Here is a 27,110-nt window from a genome sequence, read left to right on the forward strand (position 1 = left end):
AGTGACCAAAAGCACTGCGGGAGTCATAAAGCTGGGGTGGGTGTCCTCTCCTTCTCCCTCTGAACATTGCTGCATCCACCTGACCAACTCCTATTCATCCTCCAGGTCTCAGCTCAAGAGTGCCTTCCCTACGGCTGGTCCTCAGAGCTCCGGGTTAGCTGCCCCTTGGCTGTGCTCTGTACCTCCCCGTGCACATTGCTACCCTAGTGCAAACATGTCCTGAGTGTAAGGAAAGGAGCTGTGTGTTCCTAGTGTTTGGCGTAACACTTGTCACATACTAAGACCTTAAGTATCTGTGGGATAAGTCGATGGCCATGCCAACTTTTGTACTTCATAACCCCACGAATATCCAATGTTTCCTTACGTACAACTTCCCCTGAGGGGAAAAGGCAGAAGAGGATTCTGCTGAGCTCGCATGTTCCCAGGACAATATCCACTTTTGTGGATTATCCCTTTTGTTTCCCTTCGCACTGAAATATAGGGAGAACGCTTTCCTACCTGATAAGCCAACGGCTCCCCTGTGGTAGAAATCTTTGTCTTCTTGGCCCTCTTCGTCCTCAGAGGTCAGAGTTCTGGACACGGCAGACTCCAGGTCACGACTGAGGTCGTAGTCATGGTCCCACTCCAGGGGGATGGAGTCCACGCTGGCAGGGGTGTCTCGTCCTGACCGCTCGCTCCGGAGGGGCTGGGCGAGTGAGAGGGAGTGGTTGGAGGAGGGCTGCGGGGACAGCGCGCTGTCCGCAGAGGTGTCGTGCCAGTGGAGGTCCGACAGAGCTGCGGAGTCATCCAGCTGCAGCTCCCGGTCGGAGAGGTCGTGCTCGTCATCTGGCAGCTGGAAATGCAGTCAAGCCAACTCTGTTACTGCAGCGGTCGGACGGGCCTGACCGCCGTCCGCTCTACCTTGCACCGGATCTCAGAGTGCAAGCCTATGCGGGTCTCACTCCTGCCTCAGGGGGGACAACTCTGAACTTCCTACTGTCAGGCCAACAGGCTTGTGATGACCCATGGACATGGACAGCAGGGTGGGGACTGACTGTGGGAGTGGGCAGAGGAGGGCAAAGGGGGGGAATTGGGACAACTGTGATAGAATAGCAATAAAATATATAAAATTAAGGAAACAGAAATTTGCCACAAAGATAATTCTAGCAGGAAAAGGAAACAATAAAAGAAGTGGAAACCCCAGAACAACAACAACAAAAAAAGAATCTTGTGATCGCTTTTAGAAGCATCTTATACATTCATCTGACAAAGCCTCGGTTTTATCAGCGCTAAAGTGGAAATACTATTAAAACCAACTTCAAAGAATTGGTGTGACTGTAAGTAAGATCGTGCAAATAGAGGCAACCTCGTACCATGCTGGCCACACAACACATACACAATGGCACACGTCAGGAACAGAGGCAAATGACTAATAAAATCTTAGCTTGTCCTTTTTAAACTTCTATCCCAGATACAAAATACACTTTAATGCAGAGTGCTCCAAAATATTCCAATAGTAACATCTCAACTTTGACATGTGATTATGGCAGCAATTCGGCAAACGGAAGTGGAAAAAAAGTCAATAAAACAACCTCATCGAGTGAGCAACTATTCACGGTGCTCCCTTCCATCTCCTTGCTCCTTCTAGAAGCTTCTTCCCTAGAAGATACGTGCCAACTACTTTTTCAAGCTCTCTTTCTACCTATCCTTATTTCATGCCCCAAACAATACCTTCCACAAGGTAGGTACTCTTCTTAAACCAGTTTTACAGTTGAGGAAACTGAGGCAAGGTACAGAAATGACGTGTCGAAGGTTGCGTAGCCAACACATGTCAGAGCTGGCACTGGAACCCGGCCACGCTGCATCCAGTGTCTGGGCTCTGAGCCACATGCTCCCTGACCTCCCATAAGTAATTCTCTAGCTTTCACGACAATGAAAAACGGTGGTACATACAGGCAGGCGAATCAGTTTCTTGTGGTATCTCTCCACGCGCCCGAAGACCTCCTGACAGTAGCGCCGGAGCTCGTCCAGCTCCTCCTCGATGAGCGCCGCATCCAAGGGCTCACTCTTTTCAATCAGCTGTTCTCCCTGGGCGATGATCTGCTCGATCTTGCTGTGGTTCAGCGAGATTTCCTGCTGGAAGGCCTAGGGAGCACACGCCTTGTGTGATTTTTATTGCTCGCATTGACACGACACAATTATGAGATACGTATTTAAGAAAAACTGTGGAGGGGATATTGAATTCCCTGCATACAAGCGACAAGCCAAGAGGCTTCTCTGTAAAGTAGTAGTTTTATAAAGTAAAACATAAACATTTTAAATCAGCACATGAGCTGCAAATGGAATTGTTAGAATTTCATGACTGGAAAAGGTACTTTTGGCTACTAAAGTCTACTACCATGGACAGGGCGAGCAGAGGATCACAGGAAAAAGCATTCAGACTCAGTATGGACCTGATAGCACTGGTTGTCCCTAATAAAAATCAGCTGTAATCATTATAGTGCCATTAAAATAACTGAAGCGCATTAGAGAAATATCCTACATATTTCAATTTTAGATTTCTTGATCGTACATCATCCACAACTAAGAGAAACCAAGCCAATGACAATTTCACAAATTCTTCTCAGGTGATTTTTAGTGTTTCAGGACATAAGCAGGAAAGACAAAAATCGTCTGAAAAATGAGGAGTTCTGGAGGATCATTTAGACTCATTCTACCTGGTTCAAAAGAGTTAAGCTCCTTGGGACAAGTTTCAGGCGATACATTTTAATTCACAAGAATAAACCTTGGAATAATCAAAACTGTCCAATAATGAAAAAAGACCGTGAGGGGAGATGAGAAGGTGCTAATAAGATCTATGATTCTGCCAGGGTCCAAAAACATAAAAAACAAAGACTCAACTATCACTTGGAAGACATTTCCTGCCAAAGGTTTCAAATATCAATTTGCCGTAAAACGACGTGGGCGAGTCAGGGAGGCAGGGAAGGAGAGGGGTTGGGCAGAACACAGAGTTAACTCTTTTATGATTTTTTTCATCCTGATAATATGACATTAAAGGTCATTCTTGTTTTATTGCAATGACCTAAGGTTGTGGGCATTATGATTATGTCTTTTTAAATCTGTTTAGCTATTTTAGAAAGAAATTTCATAAGATGCTTTGGAAATTATTGAAACTGTTCAATACACTTTCCTTTAGAGACTCCTTCCATCTAATGCATGATGTCCCTCCTATTCAATGTTTAACTAGCCACTGTGGTTAAATTATACAGCGAAGTGTGCAATCCGAAACACCTGAAGAGTCCTCCAGTAAAGGGTTGGATAAAGGATATGTGGTACATCTACACAATGGAATGCTACTCAGTCATAAAAATAATGAAATATTGTCCTTTGTGACAAGGATGGACCTTGAGAATATCGTGCTAAAAGTGAAATTAAGTCAGACAGAAAAAGTCAAGAACCTATGATTTTACTCGTATGTGGGATATAAAACTGAAAGTAACAAATAAACAAACACGACAAAGAGAAACTCATCGACACAGACCACAGTTTGGTGTTCACCAGAGGGGAGGGGCTCGGGGGGTACTAAAGGGTAAAGGGAATCAAATATGTGGTGATGGAAGGTGGCTTAACTCTGGGTGGTGGGCACACAGCGTGGCATGAAGATTAGGTACAACAGAAATGTATACTGAAACCTCTATAATCTTATTAACTGATGTCACCCTAATAAATTTTAAAAAAGGAAACAAACAGGTTATTTTCTTCTTCACCAAAAGGTCTATAGATCCTTTCCTCTTCAGGCTTTTTTCACACCAATAATTTGAACAATCACTAATCTATTACCTTGAGTTGCTTTATTTTAGCTTGAACGTCACACTCAGAAAAATGCTCAATGTTAGTGAGCTGTAAATCCATCTCTGTCAGCCACACCAGAATGCTGTCCCGTGCTGTCTCAAACTCCTCGCGCTGGCCAATGAAATGCTGGATGTGAAAAGAAAGTAATAATTAAAAAGCCCACATACTGAGATGGTACTGACAGTTCCAATGGTCTTCTGGGAAGTCATTTTCTCAATGAGCAATGAGAACCCTGCCATCCTTTACCATATACATTAACCCTGGGTCCCCCTCTGGCCATGCCAATCTTACAAAATCACTGAGCTTGTATCTTAATATTGTGTTTCCATGGCCCAATCCTGGCCCTGTCCTCCGGGTCTCTAAGCTACAGAGGAGGCATAGTGAAGACCTTGAGTCTGCGCAGGATGGAGGCGACGCGCTTCTGCAGGTTGTCCCATCGCTGGTTGCCTTCGTGGACCATCTGCTTTAGGCGACAGCCGGAGTCAGTGCGGTTCTCACGGGCCAGCCGCCGGTACTGCTTGTTGATCAGTTCCAGCTGGGTCAGGGTCTCGTGCACCTGTCGCTGGAACGCCTAGGACCACAGAGAAGGGGATGAGTGAGGGAGATCCATAGCGGCTTTCAGAGAGGGGGTCTGGGCTCCAGACTGCAATGTCGGGGAAAGGGAAGTCAGGCTGTCACAGACAGGCAAAGGGCAATCTCCGATGAGCCTACAGTTCTCCCTGTTAAAGGTAAGTAATGAAATTAAAGAGAAGTAGCAGATCAAACAAAAATATAAAAGAGAATGTTGAATACTAATAAATATATATGTATATACACAAATACATATACATATATCATAAATACTCATACAGAGAGAATTTACATATGTACATATAAAATACAGCTTTTAAGATAGTTAACAGCCAGAAAAAAATTTTCCCGTAAGAACTTATTGCAAAAATATTTATGCATGCTGAAATGAGTTTGACATATTCAAAATTCCCAATTCAATACTGAGAAAAGATGTCTACCAAAAAACCCTCTCTCTTTATTTGTAAAATATATAATTTCCTAAAAATCCAGAAACTGCCTCAATTCTGGTATCCATTAAAAAATTAAAACTACCTCTTACAGAAGGTCCTTTAAGTGCAAGCTCTTAGGGACTTTTAAGAAAAGCAGTTCAGTAAAACACAAGTAACTTTACACAGAAATGTTGGGATGGTGCTCTATTTCTCTACGCTGCTCCCAGGAGTGACTCAGTTTCCAGAAAACATTTCAGAGCTCCCACGGCACCTTCCATGGTAGTGTCTATTCACTTCTGGGGTTACCGTATCTATCGTTTAGAGTTTTTGAAGGTAAAATACTCTTCCTTCTTTCTCTCTGCAATCTAGTACAGGCCTAGCCTAAGAATCATTTGGCCAAAATAAAAATGAGAGTTTTTTTTTTCCAGACTCATGTGTATGACTGATGACGACTTTCACCTTGGCCTTCGACAGAACATTGTGTAACTGTTTGGACCGTGTGCATCTAAAGCCCCAAGTTCGGCTTCTTGGGACTTGTCACTCTGCTGACATCCTGCTACACTTCTGCCTCCGCAATGGTGTTCCCTCTGAGAACTGCTTCCAGAGCCTTCATCCCAGTCAAGCAAGTCTTCTTTTCTGTAAAACTTGAACTTACTGCTCCAGAAAAGGAGGTGCTAAGAAAAGTTTAGCTCTTGCCATGGCGGGAGGTCACAGAATATGTTTTCGCAATGGAGCGCTGGCAGGCTTCGTGGGTGGGTGCCCCAGCACACCCAGATCCCTCCCACTCATGCTGATGAACGGGCAAAGGTTTCCCTCAAACAGAATTTTGTTCTTGTGAGTTTTTTTGGCCTCGTAAGAAAATTAACTACAAGATAAATGATAAAATCACTCATTACAGGAGCGAATGCTATGAGTATCTTTTGCCATAACATTCGAGAGTCTAAAACAGCATCAAAAAGGATCTTCTATAATCTGCTTTGTAGGATAAGCTAACCAGAGAAGGCTTTAACCTTTCCAGAGCTGTGCACACTAAGATGCGGTGCAGGAACACGTCACAGCATTGGTTCACACGCTGACCTGTCATGTACTGCAAAGCTCGTGTGGCTTTTTCCCAGAAGTTTTCTAAGGAGAAACCTTGTAGATAGGAAACCAAATTTTCTTTCTGGAATTTAGTGGTATAGTTACATAAAAATCCAAATTCAGATGTCAGGATAATTTTGTGTCAGAACTTATTTATTTCACACTGTATTCAAACATTTTTATAAGTTCGTATCGCTGCCCATCCCTGACTGGTAGATTTTAAACCTCACTGGACCCACCGAACTTCATATTTATGATCACAGGCCTCAATAAATGTTGTCAGGTCAACGTGGGTGCAGCTGGACTTGGTTTGACTTTTATTCTTGTTTTTGAACCTCTACGGGAGCTTGGGGCAGAACTGGTAACTGAGGAGGACCTCAGTCAGGCACGCGTCAGAACTGTCTGCTGTCTATGTGTGTGAGTACACGTGTCTGCCTATCGGTGGGAAATGATGGGAAGAGAAACTTCAAATTAAAACATGTCAACTTCACGCTATGTCAGGTCCTCTGTGGAAATGAGGGGCAGCCGAGAAGTCGAGCATTCTCATGGCACAGTGATGGAGCGGACTCGGGGGCAAACTGGTCCAGGAACGGAAGCAGTTATTGAGTGATTCCTGTCCCTGTGAGTATGATTAGACTGGGGCTACTTCTGCCTCTACGAAATTGAAAAGTCTTTGTGATTTAAGAATACATCTGATTATAAATGTATCTTTATTTATAATTAGAAATGGCTTATGATGAACTGTTTTATGCAAGCTGGAGCCAACTCTATTTTATTACTGATTTTAAAAATATACATCTATGCCATAATTAGGTAAAAAATAAGTGAAGGAAATACATTTGGAAGACAGATTTTTACAGTATGGAAAACCACCATCTTTTTATTATTTATTGATTTGTACCCTCACCTGAAGACATGTTTCCACTGATTTTTAGAGAGGAAGGGGGAGAGGGAGAGGTGGGAGGGAGAGAGAAACACTGATGGGAGTGAGAAATATCGATTGGTCTCCTCCTGGGATCAAACCTGCAACCCAGGCTTGTGTCCTGACTAGGAATAGAACCAGCAACCTTCAAAGCCACACAGCCAGGGAGAAAACCACATATTTTAATTTTAAATACTTGATTATGAGGAACTGTGATATAATACAAAGAATGCCAAGATCTTCTGGGGGGATCACGATTTTCGTTTTCTAACAGAATTCCTCTTCATGAGTTTGTACTGTATTTGCAATTCTTGATAATCTTAAAAAAAAAAACCTCCTTTCCCACTTCTTTGCCTCCTTGTGAGGTAATAATAAAGAGGACTACAAAGTCATCCCCCAGCTGTCTGAACAAGAAATGTGTGGGTGAATAGTTTATGTCTTGGGACACCAACTACCAGCTGGCTACTCTCACAGCAAATTCAGGATTAAAGATCTGGAATGATAAATCACCTCGAATTTCTTCAGTTCTTCCTTGGCAACTGTATAGAGCACCACAGAAGAGCTGGGGAAGGCAGCTATCTTTTCGGAAATCTTGAGCCAATCTTCAAAACGCGAATAGTCATCCAGAAACTTCTGCCACAGTTGCCATGTCTCTTCAATTCTGCCACGGAAAAGGAAAGAACAGAATCAGGTTGTCAGAGGCAGTTTATGCCCCAGAGCCCTGCCACCATGGGACTGAGGATGCCCAAACGAGGAACCGTGGTGCCAGAAACCGACTGTGTCTCGAGCCAAATTGGACTGGAGTGGAGAGGAGACAACTGTTTGAGCTGACATGAAACAGCTGTTTTCTCTTCCTTTTTTCTTTAACACACGCCCTGCGCTCTGGATTTGGAATCAGTCAAATTGATCGTTACATGCACATACGGCGAACTTGCTTAGTTTAGAAGTGCAACACTGTGTACTGAGTGCGCACACACATCGCCAAGGCTTTCCTGAAACAAAACAAGGTCTGAAAACCCGTTTCAGTCCAATGTCAAACTCACCCTCATCAAAGTTAGTCTATGACAGCAAGATAAATATGAAGCTTTCAAGAGTTCCCCAGAGAGCAAAAAGATTATGTGCCTTAAATTATGATGATAATTTTCTAACATACTCTATTTTACTGCCTTGAATTTCAAAGGGCTTCAAGATAAGCCCTTTGCTTTATTATTTAATTTTTTAACGAGAGAATGTTATTTTTCTTTCTTTTTTAAAAATTCTTTCCACAAGGACATGCTTATTGATTTTAGAGAGAGAGGAAGGAAGAGAGAGAGAGCGAGAGAAACATATATGTAAGAGAGAAACATCAATTGATCGCCTCTCATACACATACAAGCCCCAGCCTGGGACTGGACCCACAACCCAGGCATGTGCCCTGACAGGGAAACCAACCGTGACCTTTTGATTTGCAGGACAACTCTCCAACCAATGGAGCCACACAAGCCAGGATAAGAATGCTATTTTTCAACCAACAATTCTGTAGCATTGTACATACTCAGCAGAGACAAGTTTTTCTGCATTATATTTAAACTGTTAGGTCAGGCATAACTTGGCTTATCATAATTGTATATTACTTTTATATAGTCATATTATCTTTATATCTACTTATTTTTCCAACTAAATGCAGACAAACCAAGCTTGGAAAACCAAGGCCATTTTTGGACATTTCAGTGAAAGGGAAATAGTGACCGATGGCTTCTCTGGGTAAATTTCTTTTTTCTTTTTGGCTCTCCCTCTTTCCCAGTGGTTTGAATGCCCCAGCTTACTTGAGTCTCCTCTCCATGGACATAGCACAGATGTTTCTCCACCGCCGGTCCAGGTTCCGTGTCGCCTGCTGGATGGAGTCACACTCGGCGTCCGTGGCGCACGCGTCGCAGTCATGCAGCAGCACCTCACACAGGTTGAGCACGGAGGCCACGCCCGTGCTGTGTTTCTCTATGTCTCTCTGCAGCTCCTGTGGGGACCAGACATGCTTTCCTGAAAGCCTTGTATGCAGATGGGAGAAAGTGCGCCAGCATCTGTTGGCTGACGAACGGTTAGGGCAAACCTTGACAACGATTTCCTTTCCTTCAATGCTAGAGGTTTCGTCAACTTCGTTTATGAAATACGGCGAGCTCTACAGTATGAGAAAATGATTCTGGAAACATTCCAGCTATGTGAGCAATGCGAAAACACAAGCAGAATAAATGAAATAGCCTACATCAAGTATAGTGAGAATAAAATGAGCTTCGTTAGTGATTAAGAAAATGAATCTTGCCCCAGACTCTACTTCACAGATATATCACTTTCACTCCAATCCATCCAGCAAAGGAATACATGCGTTCCTATTAAGAGCTGGCACTCAGGAACTGGGCTTTGATCTCTACAGACCTGCAAATTGTTCTAGACAGTTAATTCCACCATTGTTAAAAGGCACCATGAGTTTAAAAGACCTAGGTTCTTTACCAAGTATGATGACATCATCATTACCATCAGCAGCTTCCTCAGTGAGCAATTTTATTTTTATATACATACATACACATGTATACATATATTTTATATATATATATATCTTATCCTTACCCGAGAACATTTTTTTCCATTGCTCTTTAGAAAGAGAGGAAGGAGGTGGAGGAGAAAGAATTATCGATGTAAGGGAAAAACATCAATCATTTGCTTCTTGTAAGCTCCTTGATCAGGGATCGAACCCTCAACCTAGGTCTATGCCCTGACCAGGAATTGAATCTGTGACCTTCCAGTGTACAGGATGATGCTCCAACCAAAAGGGCAACCTGGCCAGGGCTCAGCGATCAATTTTAAATGTAGGAAATAGATGATAATGATAAACAAGGCATTGAATTTCTCCAGAGTTCTACCATGTAAAATCTTTATATTGACTGCAAAGAATGTAAGTGTAAAACATAACCTTTTTTTTCTATTGAGCTTTTAACTCAATTTACTCAAGATACTCCATCATTAAAAGTGAGGCTTACCAGTGCCATTTTTTTTTTTTGCCTGCCCTATTTATTAAGGTCTTTAATACATTTTCTTTTTCTTTGATACAGCTCTAGAATATGCCTAGCTTTTTTCTTGTTCTAATGATAATTCCCCAATTTACTCAGATAGCTGGAATTTATATTCTCATGTATATGTTCTTCCCCCCCTTTTTTCTCCTTAACACTATGTTCCAATCAATGCCTTTTATACAAATGTTAGCTTCTTATTAAGTGTAATAACAGTGCCTCTGATTAATTTTTAGAGATTTTATGAACTAGACACAGGAGATAAATTCGACCAAAAATATTTTTGTATCACTAAACAGGTCTTTCAGAACTCTTGCATAACTTCAGTTATGTGAAAGTTATCACAGAAATTGCTGATCTAAAAATATAAAATAAAATATTACAAAAATTAAACTTGACATTTGCTCAAAGGTAAAGACAGGGATTTCTGTGAATGTGATATCCGTGTAAAGTAGAGGTCTTAAAGTGTAGCATGGGTAAGAATATGCATTTGGAGGAAGTGTTAGGTGGATGAACATAATGTATTCATTTAAAGAAGTTATAGCATTTTGATTTAATTTTCCCCAAGTATGTAAAAGTTATTTTTACAGCTTTAGTGAGATACAATTGACATATTACACTGTGTAAATTTAAAGTGTAGAATGTGATGATTGGATGTTTGCATATTTATGAAGGGATTACTGTAGTAAATTCAGGTAACATCCATTACCCCACATTTGTGCGTGTTGAGAATTTTAAGATCTACTCTCTTAGCAACTTTCAAACGTATGACACAGTATTGTTAACTATAATCACCATGCTATAAATTACATCTCCGGAACTTATTTTTCTTATAGTGGGAAATTTGTACCCTTTGACTACCTTCATGAAACGCCCAACCCCACCTCCCACCCCCACCTCTGGCAGCTACTAATCTATTCTCTGTTTCTGTGAGTTTAGTTTTCTTTAGATTTGACATATAAGATAATATAACATTATTATTTCTCTGTCTGACTTGTTTGACTTAGCACAATGACCTCAAGTTCATCCATGTTGTCAGAAGTTGCAGTATTTTCTTCTTTTTATGACTGAATACTATTTAGTTTTATGGTTTCAGATTTTACATTTAAGCCTTTACTCCATTACAGTTAATTTTTGTGTGTGGTTTAAGCTAGGGGTCTAGTTCCATTCTTTTCAATGTAAATATCAAGTTCACCCAACATTTTTAAAGAGATTATCCTTTCCACATTGAGTATCCTTGGCTCCCTTATCAAACATTAGTTGACTGTATATGCATAGGTTTATTTCTGGGCTTGATTTTGTTCCAGTAGTCTACATGTCTGTGTATATGCCAACACCATACTATTTTGATTATTATAGCTTTGAAATATAGTTAAAAATCAGGCTTTGCTCTCCTATCTCAAGATTGCTGTGGTTGTTTGGGGTCTTTTGTGGTTCTATATGAATTTTAGGGTTATTTGTTCTATTTCTGTAAAAAGTGCTATTGAGATCTTGCTAAGGATTGCATTGAATCTATAGCTTGCTTTGGTTATATGCACATTTTAACAATATTAATTATTCCAATTCATGAATGTGGGACTTCTTTCCATTTCAATGTCTTTCATCAATAGTTTTAAATGTACAGCTCCTTCACTACCTTGGTTAACTTTTCCTAAGTATTTTATTGCTTTTGATGCTATTGTAAAAAAGATTGTTTTTTTTTCAGATAATTCACTGTTAGTGTATAGAAATGCAACTGACTTTTGTATATTGAATTTATATCCTATAACTTTACTGAATTTGTTTATTAGCTCTAAGTTTTTTGATGGAATCTTTAGCATTTTATATATATGAGATCATGTCATATGCAAACAGGGACAATTCCACATCTTCTCTTCTGATTTGGATGCCACTTATTTCTTTTTCTTGCTTGATTGCTCTGGCTAGAACTTTCAGTGTTATGTTGAATAGGATTGGTGAGAGTGAGTACCCTTGTCTTCTTACTTCTGATCTTAGAGGAAAAACTTTTGAGTTTTGTCAAATGCTTTTTCAGCATTTATTGAGATGATTAAATGATTTTTATCTTTCATTCTAGTACTGTGATGTATCTCATTTGTTGCTTTGATATGTTGAACCATTCTTGCATTCCAGGAATGAATCCAACTTGATCATAGTGTATGATCTTATTAATGTGGTGTTGAATATGGTTTGCTAGTACTTTGTTGAGAATTTTTGCATTTATATTAATTGGGGATATTACCCTATAGTTTCCTTGTGGTGTACTCACCTGGCTTTGGTATCAAGGTAATACTGGCCTCATAACATGAGAATGTTCCTTTCAATATTTTTGAAGAATGAGAAAAATTGGCTTTAAATATTGGACAAACTTTACCTGTAAAACCATCTGGTACTGGAATTTTTTATTGGGAGATTTTTTGATTACTGATTCAGCCTCTGTATTCATTATTGATCTGTTCAGATATTCTATTTCTTCCTGATTCAGTCTTGGTAGGTTGTATGTTTTTATGAATTTATCCATTTCTTCTAGGCTGTCCAATTTGTTGGTGTATAATTTTTCACAGTAGTCTCTTATGATCCTTTGTATTTCATGTAATGTCTCCACTTCCATTTCCACTTTTTATTTATTTGGGCCCTCTGTCTTTTTTCTTGGTTAGTCTACATAGAGGTTTGTCTATTTTGTTTAGCATTTCAAAGAACCACTCAGTTTTATTAATTTTTTCTATTGCTCTCCTAGTCTCCATTTCATTTATTTCTGCTCTAATCTTTATTATTTCCTTCCTTCTGCCAACTTTGGGCTTAGTTTTTTTCTTTTTTTCTAGTTCCTTAAGGCGTAAAGTTAGGTTGTTTATTTGAAATCTTTCTTTTTCTTAATGTACACATTTATCAGTATAAATTTCCCTCTTAGAACTGCTTCTGCTGCATCCTGCAGATTTCGGTATATTGTGTTTCCTTTTTTGTTTATCTCAAGATATTTTTACTTCCCTTTGATTTCTCCTTTGATCCATTTGTTTTTCAGGAGTGTGTTGTTTAATTTCCATGTATTTGTGAATTTTCCAGCTTTCTTCCTGTTATTGATGTTTTAGTTTCCTAATATTGTGGCTGGAAAAAATACTTGATATAATTTCTATGTTTTTGAATTTGCTGAGACTTGTTCTCTAGCCTAACATATAACATATCCTGGAAAACCTTCCACACTTCGAGTGGGGCAGGTATTGCAGCTGTTGGGCAATTGCTCCTGGTTGGTTGGGGTCTCAGGTCGTGCTCTCAGACCAGATAACACTGCTGGCTGGATTCTGTGTTCCAGTGGGGACACAGGCAGGGATCTGCAATTGGAATGGGCCTCAGGCTGTGCTCTGTGATCATTCAGGGCTGCAGGCTGTGCCCTGGAGTTGATGAGACCACAGTCTGGGCTTTTCCATCAGGTAGGTCACTGGCTATGCAACCCTGTTGGGCAAGGGCGCTGACCAGCCTCTCTCATCTGGGGCTGCCTGCTGTGTCTGACAGTGGGTGGGGCTGGAGACTGTGTTTAATGGTCAAGTTGGGTTGATGTCCAGGCTTTTTTGTCAGGTGGGGCTGTGGGCTATGCTTGGTGATTGGGCAGAGTCACTGGCTGGGATATCTCCTTGGGCAAGGTTGCAGGCTGTACTCAGCAATCAGAGAAGGCCCTAGGTTGGACTCCACTGCTGGAAGGGGTTGTAGTCTAGGCTCCTTGGCTGGCAGGGCTATGGACTGGACGCTGAGGCTGCCCAAGGTCTCTATTCAGGGACCAGAAGCTATGATGAACAGCTGAGTAGGGCTGCTGGCTTGGCTCCCTGTTCAAGCAAGGCTATTGAATGGGCTCTGTGGCTGCCTGGGTTCTCTAGCCAGGCTTCCTGGTGTGACAGGATGGAAGCTATGCTCAGCTGTTGGGCAGGGCTGAGAAGTTGTTTCCCTGCTCAGACGGGGTAGTAGAAAGGGCACCAAAGGCCAGTGTGGCCCTTCGTGCAGGGATTCAAATTAGGAAGAACTGTCAACTGAACTCCAAGACCAATGGGGGCCACCGATTGGGCTCTACGGATGGGCAGAGATCTCTGCTTGGGCGCAGCTGCCAGCAGGAATGCAGTCCACCAAGATCTGAGTACTGGCTGCTCTAAGACCCACCCCTCTTCTTTGTTCTGTCTGATCCTCAGTGCTCTAGCCCCCCCAGATTCCTCTAGTGATTTCCATGAGGAGAGACCCAAGTGAGTCCCCTGGGAAACATCTTACAATACTGAGGGAGCTGGATGTCCACCTTGGCCTTTCTTTTCCCGCTGGAGAAACCATAGGTAGACTCCAGGAGCCCTCTTGGTGCAATGCTCTCTCTGTGTCCAGGGGGCGCTCTTAGCGCAATGCTGTGCAACTCTGGGGAGGGAGATATGGTTAGAGTGCAGCTAATCCTCTCACCCTTCTAAATGGGTCCTCCTGGTCTCTGTCATCCAGGGTGGGTGCTTCAGCCACACCCCCAGGTTCTGGGATTTTCACACTGGTGTCTTGTCTATGGATAGGTGCTTGTTGGTCTTCTTGTGAGGGGGACTTAGGTCAGAAACAACCTATGTTGCCATCTTGGTGATGTCACTCCTCCATATACATTTGAATCTGTCTCAGAGGAGAGACTCATGAGGGAGACCACTGTGGAACCAGTACTGGGGTGTGAAAGGCAGAACTGTAACTCACAGGTTGCTGGAGGCAACCTGTGAATTATAAGTTTTAGAGAACCCAGCCATGGGGCGGGTGCATGTTTTTATTTCCCTCCAGGAGTCTGACCAAGTAAATACTGGAAAAAAGTCCCTTGGTGCTTCTGCTCAAGCATTAGTTAAAATCAATATAGAAAGTAAAGCTTGAGGGCTTTTATAATTATATGTAAGTGCTGTAATACAGATAAAGATTTTAATTTTAGCTTTAACCTCCACTGGTAATGGTCTTGAATTGGCTATATAGCATCTCTGAATTTGTTCTTCATCTATAACACACAAAAAAATGGACAAAATGCTCTCTGAAGCCCTGTTAAGCCTCCATATATTTCTGCCCAATTAAGTCTACAAGAATTAAGTCCATTGGCAAGAGAAACATACAAAAACTCCATGTGGGGAAATAAAAGAAAATGCATTTCTTATCAATTTAATCTGTGTCCATTTAAGAATTTTTCCCGCCCTGGCTGGTGTAGCTCAGTGGATTGAGCGCAGGCTGGGAACCTAAGTGTCCCAGGTTCGATTCCCAGCCAGGGTACATTCCTGGGTTGCAGGCCATAACCCCCAGCAACCGCACATTGATGTTTCTCTCTCTCTCTCTCTCTATCTCCCTCCCTTCCCTCTCTAAAAATAAATAAATAAATAAAATCTTTTAAAAAAAGAATTTTTCCCTTTGGAGACAGATTGCCATTTATTTATCTGGCTGTTACAACATGCACCCCAAGTGCTACAGTTTTTACAGAATTGTGGTCAAACATCATCCACAGAGAAAATGGTAAATCTCACATGATTAAAACAAAACTGACTAAGCACCCACTTTGCCCTAGGTGCTGTGCTAAGTGCTTTTCTCGTTATTTTCCACAATAACACTATGAGCCATGTATTCAGAGTCAATACACACAAAAATTTGAGGGCTGAAACAGTTCATGACTTTGCCCCAGGGCATGCAGAAAAGTGGTGAAACCAGGATTTGAACCCACGAAGTCTTTACTTTTAATCACTGGTATATGGATTTTAAAAACTTTTATTTAAAATTTAATTGAAAGGTAATGTGAACACATATTAATATATTAAAAAGTCAAAAATTACCACTAAGCTTCCAACAAAGTAATGCCCTGAAACAGCCACCTCTTATTATTTCCGTCTCTTAGAGCTCTGTCTTCTGTTTTTGGCTTCCACATGTCTAAGTAACACATTTATATTTCTTGATTTTCAAATGTTAGACATTATTGATGCTTCCAGTGCCAAGAAAGAATAACCTGCATGGCTCACAGGACTCCAATTACTGTTTTAGCACATCTTACAGCTAGAGCAATAATAGTCGTTTGCATGGTTATGGTTATTTGCTATTTTTCACATTTGAACAACAAAATAGGCTATGGTTATATTTATTGTTTTCTGCAACTTTCTGTTTTTCTGGATTTAATCATTGTTCCTCTTCTCTCTCCTCTTTTTCTCTTTAAAATTTATACTGCTAGGTTCTATTCCCTTTCCTCGGGAGATAACAAAACTCTTTCCCGTGTGGGTAAGGCCGTGAGGCGGTCTAGTTCAACTGTTTGCCTCCTTGGGGACATCTGTCCTGGAGCAGACTGCCCTCCGTTCCTGAGAGTGCCCTCCAGGCTGCAGTAAAACTGTCACCTGGAGCACCTCTTCCCCTACATCCTGGGGATGTCCTTCCCTTCCTCCTCGGTGGGATATTGTTTTTCCTCTCATTTCAGCCTGGGCAGCATACCTTTCGTTAGCTTCTTACACATGTGTTCACAGGAGGTAAATATCTTGCACATTAAATGGCAGGTGGAATACTCAAAAGCTAGACACAGTTTTCTTAACTTCTGTAAGGTACTGTGCTGTTGTCTCCTAGCATCCAGTACTGTTTTGGACAAATCAGACTCTTTCATCTTGGAAGCCTTCAAGTTCTTCTCTTTATCCTCCATGTTCTGAAATCTTATAATGGCTTTGCTTTGTTTTGTTTGTTCCTGGATGCATATAGGGTTTGTGCACCCAGTAACTGGATTAGAATCTTAAGCTCTTGCTTAAATCCTGGCTGCAGTATAAACCTGGCTAGTGACGCCGTGGGATCTGGTGCAGTGGGTGGGAGTTGCACCACTTGGGAAGGAGTCTTTCTCTCTGTTTTTAATATTGTGGTTCCGGCCTCAATGGGGGCTGGGACTCCCACCCACATCCTGAGTCCCTCTGGTCTGCCTTCTCCAGGAGCGTATCTTTGAGTCTCCTACTGCAGAAAACAAAGCAACCCTGCCTGACTAGCTGATCTTGGTGGGGTGGGGGGGGGGGGTGGGATCTGAAGTCCAATCACTCCTTATTCAGACTTCTGAGCAATCCTCCATTTTAAAGCCCTGCAGATTTAACACTTGTATTTCCGAGCCTTCTTGGAGCTCTGGCATGAGTCATGTTTCTCCTTCCTCCGTCTCCAAACACCATCATTATTCACCTGTTCACTTCTTCCAGAGTTCTGTTGGATGTCCGTCATCTCTATTATCGCTTCTGCTCTCTTTGCCCCTGTGAGTTTCGACTTTTTTCCGACCTTTGCTATCACTTTATTGGAGTCCTGGAAGTGGGTAGGTCTATACATATATATAATCAATTTGCTGTGTTTACTGTTTTGATTTTCTTAACCTTTGCTAAATGACAATACTAATCATTAGATTTTAACTTTATCACTGTAGTTATCATTACCATGTTCTTCAGGAAACTTGAATTATTGAAGGCCAACTATGACCCTCCTCAAATTTAATCACCAGAATTTTAAACATCAAAAAGTCAATTAGAGGATTTAACTTTAAAAAAATTGAAAAGAAAACCCCGCTAACAATTGTTTTTAAAAACAAATGCTAATTTAAATAGCAAAGTAAACCTGATGCCTAAAATATATATATATATATTGTAATACCTCTTCTCATTGGTTTAAATAGATTGCAAAATAAAGTAAATATAGAAACTACTTCATAGGATTGCAGGAATAGGTCTGTTTATATATATGTTAAACATTTTTTTAAGTTAAACAACTTGGCTATAGTGTCCTAAATACTAATCAAAGTAACCAGAGTGTGGACAGTGATTTTCAGTCTGAAGGCACGGAGTAGCAGTCCTTCTTCAGGGGATTTATGGTGTTACGTATGACAACTGGAGTCTTCTCTGCTTAGCAGGAACAAGCAAGGGGAGTGGGAGGTGCAAATCCCCCTGTGTGCACTTCTCAGGGTCACCCCCTTTGCTTTGGTGGGCCCAGTGTTGTACACCAGTGAGATGTGCTGTCTTTGGTACACACGAAGGGGCAGTGGCTATGTGCTAAACAGAATTACTTTAGACTCTAAAATCTCTAATATGCACTCTCAGCTTTCTGCATATGCTACTATATGTAGGAAAAAATGGCCCCTTTCTAAGTTTATGGTGATGGGACAGTGACCCACAAAGAATCAAACAAAACCATCAGATTATTTTAGATACATCACTGCAGCTCAACCTAACCTACCATCTTAGGATGGCTCCTGGTGGACCAACAGCACTGACCCGACGATGGCCTGGCTTCTAAAGAGTTGACTCTGTGGTGGCATAGAGCTCATCTGTCCCAAGCAGCTGTCCAGCCAAGGCCTCCCCTTTCTCACTGAACCCGCCTGGCCGCCTCCTGATTTTCCATTCCCATTTGCCTCCCACACTCACCCTGCTGTCCTGGCCTGGAGGACAGATGTTCAAAAGCGTATTAATTTTCTTCAATCACTTTGAGTTTTACCTGCTGCTCATTTAGCTTTCTCTGTATTTCTTCCGAGTCACAGGAATCATAGACGATGGGCTTGGCCAGCTCCGACTCGATGTGAGCCAGCCACGTCCTCAGGCTGCTCATGTTCTTGTCCAGCTGCTGAATGGCGACCAGAGTCTCCTTCAGCTTCTTTATCCTGCGGGCAGAGGAGGACAAGCATCAGCGTCCATGAAAGGTCCCGAGCAGAAGGGGGCACTAGTTCTACAGTCAAAGTGCCTAAAGCCCAAGTCCATCCTGGCCCAGCCACTTGCTGGTTGTGTGACCCAACCTTCCCGTGTCTCTGTTTCCTCATCTATAAAATGGAGATGAAGAGTCCTTGTGAGGTTTAAATGCATCTAATACTCTAGGGTACATGGAGAAAAGTCAATAAATACTGGCTATGATTATATTCAATAGAGCTATAATAATATATCGGCAATAGAACCCTAATAGTTGTCACAAAAATTGTTATTTCCATAAACAATATACTGTTTATACTCCTATGAAGAATTCCTGGGAGAAAGCAGAGATTCTGAAGGCACGATGTTGTAATACCAAGGAGCCTTGGGCACAGTGGCTGGAAAATGAGGGCAGAGGGGAGATGAAGAGGTAGCACGAGAAGACTCGTGGGTAGACCAGAGTAAGATATAAGCAACCTGTAGTGACATGCTGATGGGTTGGAATGCAGTGTTAAAGATAAATAACACTTTGCCAAGTGTTATTAGCCAAGTGTAATTGCCAAGTTTTATTAGCGAGAGAGTGATAAGACCAGTTCTAATGTTGAGTATGTAAGTTTGAAGCGAGGCTGTTGTGAGCGCCCACTCCTCCCACTCAGAGGAGTCCAATCGGCTGCCATCAAAGCCTACACTTGGGAAACAGTGAGAACAGAGGTGAGGACAAGATTGCTATGTTCTTGGACTGGCATGATGTGATGCAGAAGGAGTTAGAAACACTGTGTTTTGCAGCTGGGTGTCTAGAAGGATGCTGCCGCTCAGAGTATACAGGATGAGGAACAAGTTCTTGGGAACTAAGGATGCATTAAGTTCTGGATATAAAGAGTCCGAGGGATCAGGTAGACAGACACATATGGAAATGGAGTTCTCAGGTCCCGAGGAGAGGACGGAGTTCATTGAGTTAGTGTAGGTGCTGCTGGCTTACAGTTGAAGCCCAGTGAAAGTATGGTCTACATTGACCAATGAAAGTGGGGTCAAAGTATGATCTGAAAGCCTCCTCTATTAGGTTCACCAGGTTTGCTCATATACACGCATATTCCTAGATGCCAACCCAGTCCTGTTGAACCAGCAACTCTGTGCTTGCAGCCAGGGAATGTGCATTGTTAACAAGCACTCCACGGGAGTCTTATGCAGACTAACAATGGGGACTACTGGTCTACCGGGTCGCTGCAGAGCAGGACAGTATGACCAGGCCTACAAAGAGGACCCGTGACCTGGCAGTAAGGAAGGCCCTGCTGAACCTAAGTGAATAAATAGTTCATCAAGAGAACAGAAACCACTGGGTGTTTTCTGGGTGACACAATACACTTATGGTTGGGGAGTATTGTTAATTATTTTAAGAAAGGGAGCAGTGAAGGAGAGTAAACATGGTATCACACCTGTAGAATGATCTAGGCACCTGCCAGCTTCTCACCCCCACCTCCCTCACACCCCTCTCTGACCACTGTGATAGGCTTCCTTGGAAAAGAAACACTGCTGTGAAGAAAATGTCTCATAACCGAAGTATTCTGAGCATTTTGGTTACTTTTAATTGCATAAAACTTTATCACCACTTCTCTTACAGTTTCTAAAATCGGTGTGTCTCAAATTAAAATCTAGTCATGACACAGTCAATTTCCTCTGTCACACAAATATGTTTAAAAGGATTTTCACTATGGGCAGTGCTTAATGATATCTATATTTCATTCATTATTATAATAATAATAATGCCTATATCTGAGTAACAATTCAGTTCATAAAGACACTCTGAGGTGCGTTACCTTATATTGTTTTGAAAAAAAAGTATTTAAAAATTATGGTCCTACTTCACAACATAGCCTATTGATCAGGGCATGGAAAGCACGTGTTGCAATATGTGTATCATTAGTCACAACTCCATTCAAAATAAGACTTCTCTAATTAGCTTATAAATATAAATTGTACTGTGTCCCCAGGGCATTTCAAGGTATCAGCCTTGAATAATAATTAGCCAAGAACTTTTACATACAATCTGTTCACTTTTCTTAAGACACTATTCACTTACTTGGGTGTCAGTCAGTGAATGGCAGTTTCAGAACGGCTGCTGGGCGCCAAGCGCAGGGGGAGCATTCCAGCCAAGCCCTCAGCATGGGCTTGGACGTGCACAAGGCCCTGGCCAGCAGCGTGGCGGCCCAAAGTGAAAGGATCGTTTACCATCAATAAGCCCACTGCAACAGGCCCGAAGGACGGCTCATTGCACCAAGATGCCTGTCCTGGTTTCCCCCCGGTGAGAACGTCCTCTCGGGGACCTCTCCCACTCGAGCAGCTTCCTGTCCTCAGAGTCGGTAAGACTGGGGTGCTGACTACACTTTCGGATGGGGTTTTATGACAACCTTGTAATATCTTCCAGGTTGTGTTTGGAGCCAGAGGCCAGAGGAGTACCGCGGTGCTTGCTTCCTCCTCACCGTTACTTAAACTCCCTGGCATTACTTTTGCACAAGGTTCTCTCCCTCATGGTAAGTTCCTTGGAGAGCTGGAGCTGTGAATTTCCACTTTTGCTTCTCCCTCTTCCCTGCCATGCTAAGTGTAGCACAAAGTTGTATACTTCCTAAATGCCTGCTAAATATTAATAATCACCATTCTAAGTAAGATACTTTTACTTAGGTAGTGTAATTTATTTTTAAATTTATTTGGTGCCAATTAGTTGATACTAAACATATATTTAAATTTTCCTTTAAGTCCACCATTTGCAAATGGTTTATTTGTACTAAAATTCATTTTCTTGATTCAAAATTTGCTGGCAAAAATGATGAAAAGATCCAAGGCACAAAGAGATGGGAGTAAACACTGTTTCACTGGATATTGTCTACATTGGCCAAATAATTTACAGGATTAGCTATCTTGTATAATGTTGAATGAGTTCCAATGGTCAGAGTTAGTGTGCAATATGTCAAGGGCATTGTGACATGGAAATGCTTGTTCATATAATCCACTGGGGCCAAGTTCCTCTTTCAAGTGAATGTGTAAATTTTAGCAAAGTCAATGGGGTGAGTATTTAAGTGGCTCTCCTTTCACATTTTTAAAAAGTGTATTTGACTACAAACAGCAAAATATAATGTGTGTGTGTGTTGCGGGGGACAGATGTGAGCTGAGAGAGAATGGCTAGCGAACCCCCGTGCATCTTCCTGAGTTTATTAAACTTCGTATTTGAAGGGCAAGGATCACTTTTTAAGAGAAAGGATCCATCTTTTTCCCATCATTTCTTTAAAGGAAATCCTTGGATAGAGTATTACAATTATTTTTATTTATCTGGCATTATAAGAAGTTTGAGCAACATTCTTTTGGGTAGCATGCAGGATTATAATTCAAAGTAGATGTCTACAGACATTACAAGGCTAGGTAAGTTTACAGGCCTGTTAAATCTGGAAGTCCCTGCAGCTTGGTTTATTTGCACTAAAATTCATTTTCTTGATGAATTCTGAAAGGAGACCCCTTATGGGTCCCCTTATGGGTCTCCTTTACAGTCCAATGTGCCTTATCGGCCCTTGACCTTGCTGAAGAAGGAGTCTGCTACTAAATCCACTTGTCCAGCTTCTTAATCCTTAACATTGTCACATGAATATATATACACACGCACACGCATATCAATAGAAAGATAGATAATATCTCACTACTTTCCTTCCAAATTATTTAGTAGATCCATCAACCAAAACCAAAAATTTATATTCTCAATACACATAGCACCAAAAGTAACATTAATAAATCCTATTTGACAATAGGAATTTATTGGGGGGATGTTAGGAGGCAACAAGAGAGACATTTTAAAGAAGCAAATGAAAATTATTGAGACAATGATAGTGTAACTGGAAAAACCATGAAATAAACACTTGCCTACGTTACTATTTTAGATACAAATTTCTTTTGCACATGTTTTAAGATCTTTATACTTGGTAGTGACCACAACCTACTGACAAACCTAACCAGAAACAACTTCTTCTCATACATAAAACCCTCCAGGCCCCTAAAACATGAGTAGACTTGCATTTAACAAAGGGAAAGCTTTCAGCTACAGCGCTGTGAAGCGGTGAAGGCTGAATTTCAGTTCCATCAGGAGCCTGTCCTTTAAATAGCAAATGATGGACTAACTGGATTTTTTTCTGAATCTCCTTCCTGTGTCTCAGGCTCTACAGTAGCCATGTCCCTCGGATGACGCATACAGTCCAGAGACACCTGGCATGCCGAGCCATAACCAAGTTCATTAACCTTTTCATCCAGCTCCACGTGCCCAGTAGGCGGACAAGAAAACCAACCAACAACAAACTCTCAGGAGTCCCCAGCCAGCAATCTCCTCGCCCCAATCCTCTCCACTTAACATTGGCAAAGGCAACTACAGAGTAAAGCTCCAGCCTCTAACCTATAAAGCCCACGTAACACGAAAGCTATGCACAATGGAAGAAACTCGAGGAGATGCCTGCCTTGTGACATCGCAGTTACACTCTGGGAGATCTGCGTCCGCACAGCCGTCCTCCGCCATCCTCCAAGCACACGGAGCTTCCGCCACCACCATGAAGCTTCCACCTGCAAAAGTTAGGTCTCATGGAGCAAAAGGCTGAGTCCTGCGTGGGGATGAAAGTGTCCCCTTGTCTGTGTTTGGAAGTATGAAAAGGTTCACTCCAGACAAATGTTGGTAAGTCTCTGCCTGATAATATGACACTGAGCACTGACAAGTGGTCATGTTTCTAAATAAAACCGACATTCATTAACATGTGCCAGGCTTGATCTCCTGGAATGTAGGCCACGAGGGTGAGGGGGGGGAAGGCTCAGGGTAATCTGCAAGGAGGGGGAGGCACTGGGTCTAAAGAAAGAAGGATCTCAAAAATAAGGCCGGCCGCAGACGCTCCGTCGCTCTGGAAGGACCAGCAACTTTTCTTGTGGGCTATTTGTTCACTTGGAAAAAAATATTTGAAAAAGATTAATCATCCAAATGCAAATAAACACAGCCTCTGCAAGTACAGCCAAGTGCAGTGGCAAAAAGGAGTAACTTCTCTTTTTCTTCAGTTTCCTAAGCTGGCCAAGTGGTGTGAGTAGGGGTTTTAGAGGGTGTTCGGGAAGGTGGGGAGGAAAAGATATTCTGTGGGAAAGTGCGTGGTCTTACCTTTGAGTAGGCTATTTGAGCGTGGATGATAATGAGGAACTATTACTCTCCACTTACATATTCAAAGCCTTTGTCCTTTTAAAAATAATTATATAGTGTGATACAAATGACATGTTCATTTTAAGATGACTATAAAAACATCTGTTCATTTGCTTGGTGGGATTTCAGGTAACTTTTTTTTTCTTTTGTGAATTTCAAAAGTTTCCAAATATTCTACAGAGTCTATGTTAATTTCATAATTTAAGTTTTTTAAAGAAAACAAACTCCCACATTATTAATTACTGGTAATTTAATACAATGTGACTAATGTTGGCTGCTTTAATCCTTTATGAATTAAGGTATACATACACACCAATAAATTATAGCTAAATACATAACATTTGACAGGTTCTTTTTAAAAGGCCTATATAATAAATTGCAAGTAAAATAAAACAAGACATTTGGTTCTGGTTGTACGAGCTGACTGCTTTCAAAAGAGAAACACATTTTCCTTGTAAAAGATGCAACCGGGCCCTGGCTGGTGGGGCTCAGTGGACTGAGTGCCAGCCTGCAAACCAAAAGGTCGCCAGTTAGGTTCCTAGTCGGGGCACATGCCTGGGTTGGGGGCCAGGTCCCCCGCTGGGGCCATGTGAGAGGACAGATGTTTCTCTCTCTCATCAGTGTTTCTCTCCCTCTCTTCCTCCCTTCCTTAATCTTTTCTCCAAAAAATAAAATCTTTAACAAATTTTTTTAAAAAATACCCCAAGCTGTGTTTTACTTAAGAAATTTACTCCAGAATACTTAGTTATAAAATTATTTTTCAACCCTTTCTACTTAAAGATGGTCTATTGTGGTTTTTAAATAAAATAATTACTTCTCTAAGTTATTTTTTACAATCAGGAATATAAACATGTAAGCTTTGCTTAAAGGAATATATTGGTCATGAATCCATAAGAGTAGACACATTTATTTTTTCTTGATTATGACTAATATTTTTCAAAACTTGATATCTTTAAAAATGTTGTTGGCATCATTTTCCTTGGGTTAATTCCTTTTTATTTTACTTTGTTTTCCTCATGGGTTACACAAAGGTTTTTTTTCATTATCATTGGAACAATATATTGAATCCAATGTACTAACTATAACGCAAGTCTCTAAAGACACAATTGTGCTAACAGCAAAAAATGGCAACAATGTCAATGTCCACCAATAGGGAAAGTATTAGATAAGTCAAGGTATATTAAGACAATAACTACTCTGTAGTTATGTAAAAGAACAAGATAGCCTATATAGCATTTTATAAAATACATGGTCCTTTCCCTTGGGTTATCTCATTGGAGATGTGACAATCATTTTAATGAACATTTTGAAAATGAGGATTCTGGGGCTCAGAGAGGTTATGCAGTAAGCCTTAGGTCACACAGCTAGACAACAAGGTAGACTAAACTGTGGACTCTTGATTAGTTTTGTGCTGTTTCCATGCTTTCTGCATCATCGCGTTGCGGATCTTGGCCAGACACTTCTGAATTGACCGCCATGAGGTAATAACAGCCACAGATTCCAAGATTGAGGTTTGCTTTCTCCTTTAGCATGGGTGGAACCCCTGTTAGCCTGAAACCCCTTTGCAAGCCAGCTGCTGCAGCGTCAAGGAGCCTTTCTTGCACTACATACTAGGTTCACCTGCCCCTAAAGCAGAGCCTCTAACGCCCCTCTGGGGTGAGAGTTGACGTTTAGTGAGCATTTCACAGAGCTCCGTGGTTTACAGGCACTGTCTCAGTGAATCCTCCTAGTCACCTTTTACACAGGCGGCAACATGGCAGTTCAGGTGAAGCAGGAACATGTGATAACTCAGGCAGTTGAAGCCGAGAGCAGGTAAATTTACCTCCAGAGCCGGTAAATTTACAGAGACAGTGGATCAGTGGTTGCCTGGAGCTGGGGGAAGGAGGGTGGGTGGAGGGAAAGACTGATTGCTAATGGGTAACAGGGGTTTTATTTGGGGTGAAGGAACTATTTCAAAATCGACTGTGGTAATGAATGCACAGCTCTGTAAGTAAACTAAAAATCACTGAACTGAACATTTTCAATAGATGAGTTGTATCATACATGAATTGTATCTCAATGAAAGTGTTATTGAGAAAAACAGGAGGCAAGTAACTAATGTGCACTTTCTTTGTTTTTTTAAAAGATTTTATTTATTTATTTTTAGAGAGGGAAGGGAAAGTGAGAGAGAGAGAGAGAGAGAGAAACATCAATGTGCGATTGCTGGGGGTCGTGGCCTGCAACCCAGGCATGTGCCGTGACTGGGAATTGAACCTGCGACACTTTGGTTCACAGCCCGAGCTCAATTCACTGAGCTACGCCAGCCAGGGCTAATGTGCACTTTTGCTTTGGCGATGGAGATTTTAGGTTTGATGAAGGGAAGAAGAATACACTGTACTAGAGGATCCAGTTAATTTTTTAAGTCATTGCAACAGAGCCAATAACTTGAGGGTGACCCTGCTAGACCCAAAGATGGAAACAGTGGCACAGTGCACTGTCTGTATAAGATGCACAGAGTGACTGATGCCGCCGGACAGACTTCCTGTCAGTCTTGAGCTCTGGAAAAATCTCTGTGTGGCTTTTTGCAGAGGGTTCACTGAGGGAAGGAAAGCCAGAACCCTTGAAGACAGTTTTATAGGAATTACAGTGAAGACTGTTTCTCATGTTGACTCTTGATGAAAACAAGGACTCAGAAAGGCTTCCAATTGTCTTAGCCAGTGCTGACCAGTACAACTTTCTGGGCTAATGAAAATATTTCCTATCGGCAGTGCCCAATAACACAGCCATCATCCTTATGTAGTTATGGAACACTGGAAATGTGGCCAGTACAACTGACTAGAATGAAAATTAAACTCTAATTATATTCCATTTCAGTAAATTTCAGTAGCCACATGTAGCTAGTGACTGCTGTACTGGACTGAGCGGGTCTAGAAAGTATGGGAAGGATCCTAGACTATTCTCCATGGAGCCCTGAAAGTAACTGAGTAACTTGTATTGCCTTAAAATACTGACAATGCTTGGCGGCAATTTAAAAATGCAATGCAAAACACATCTATTTTGTACTCAGAGTGGTCTAAGTTAATCCACTGGGGAATGGAAGACGACACTCAACTCCGTATTCTATTTGTATGTTGCAGTAAGATTAGTATCGGTGAATGTTTTTTTTTTTCTCTTTTTCGCTCTCTCTCTCTCTCTCTCTCTCTTTTCCATGTTTCTGTTAGCTGGGAAGCTGTTTGCCCGAAAGTATGATTTCCTTCAAAAATAGCTTTTCCATTCCCACAAGAGCACGAAAACACATAGAAATATCAAAAGGTAAAAATAGATTATGTCTTGTTACAATGAATCAGCGTGAAACGAAGCTGGAAGAGGAAGTGGGGTGAGTGAGACTGAATCAGAGAAATTCAGCATTTCAGC

General features: G+C 41.5%; 1 protein-coding gene across 11 annotated transcripts in view; it reads right to left on the bottom strand.

Annotated features, from left to right (window-relative positions):
• SYNE1 (spectrin repeat containing nuclear envelope protein 1) overlaps positions 1-27,110 on the bottom strand; it is a 410,287-nt gene that overhangs the window by 23,083 nt on the left and 360,094 nt on the right. For 9 of the 11 annotated variants that reach the window (XM_045842725.1, XM_045842724.1, XM_045842726.1 and 6 more), the window contains 7 exons: positions 18,327-18,489; positions 8,640-8,827; positions 7,345-7,495; positions 4,220-4,402; positions 3,820-3,957; positions 1,933-2,124; positions 499-832 (listed from right to left, as the gene is read on the bottom strand). In XM_045842725.1, coding sequence (XP_045698681.1) covers positions 499-832; positions 1,933-2,124; positions 3,820-3,957; positions 4,220-4,402; positions 7,345-7,495; positions 8,640-8,827; positions 18,327-18,489 — 1,349 coding nt within the window. Of the gene's footprint in view, positions 1-498; positions 833-1,932; positions 2,125-3,819; positions 3,958-4,219; positions 4,403-7,344; positions 7,496-8,639; positions 8,828-18,326; positions 18,490-22,998; positions 23,226-27,110 lie in introns of those variants that run through there. The other 2 variants (XM_045842732.1, XM_045842729.1) reach the window with 2 other exon arrangements.

This window comes from Phyllostomus hastatus, unplaced genomic scaffold, assembly GCF_019186645.2.
Source record: "Phyllostomus hastatus isolate PE091 unplaced genomic scaffold, TTU_PhHast_1.1 phas_contig_40, whole genome shotgun sequence".
NCBI classification, from domain to species: Eukaryota; Metazoa; Chordata; class Mammalia; order Chiroptera; family Phyllostomidae; genus Phyllostomus; species Phyllostomus hastatus.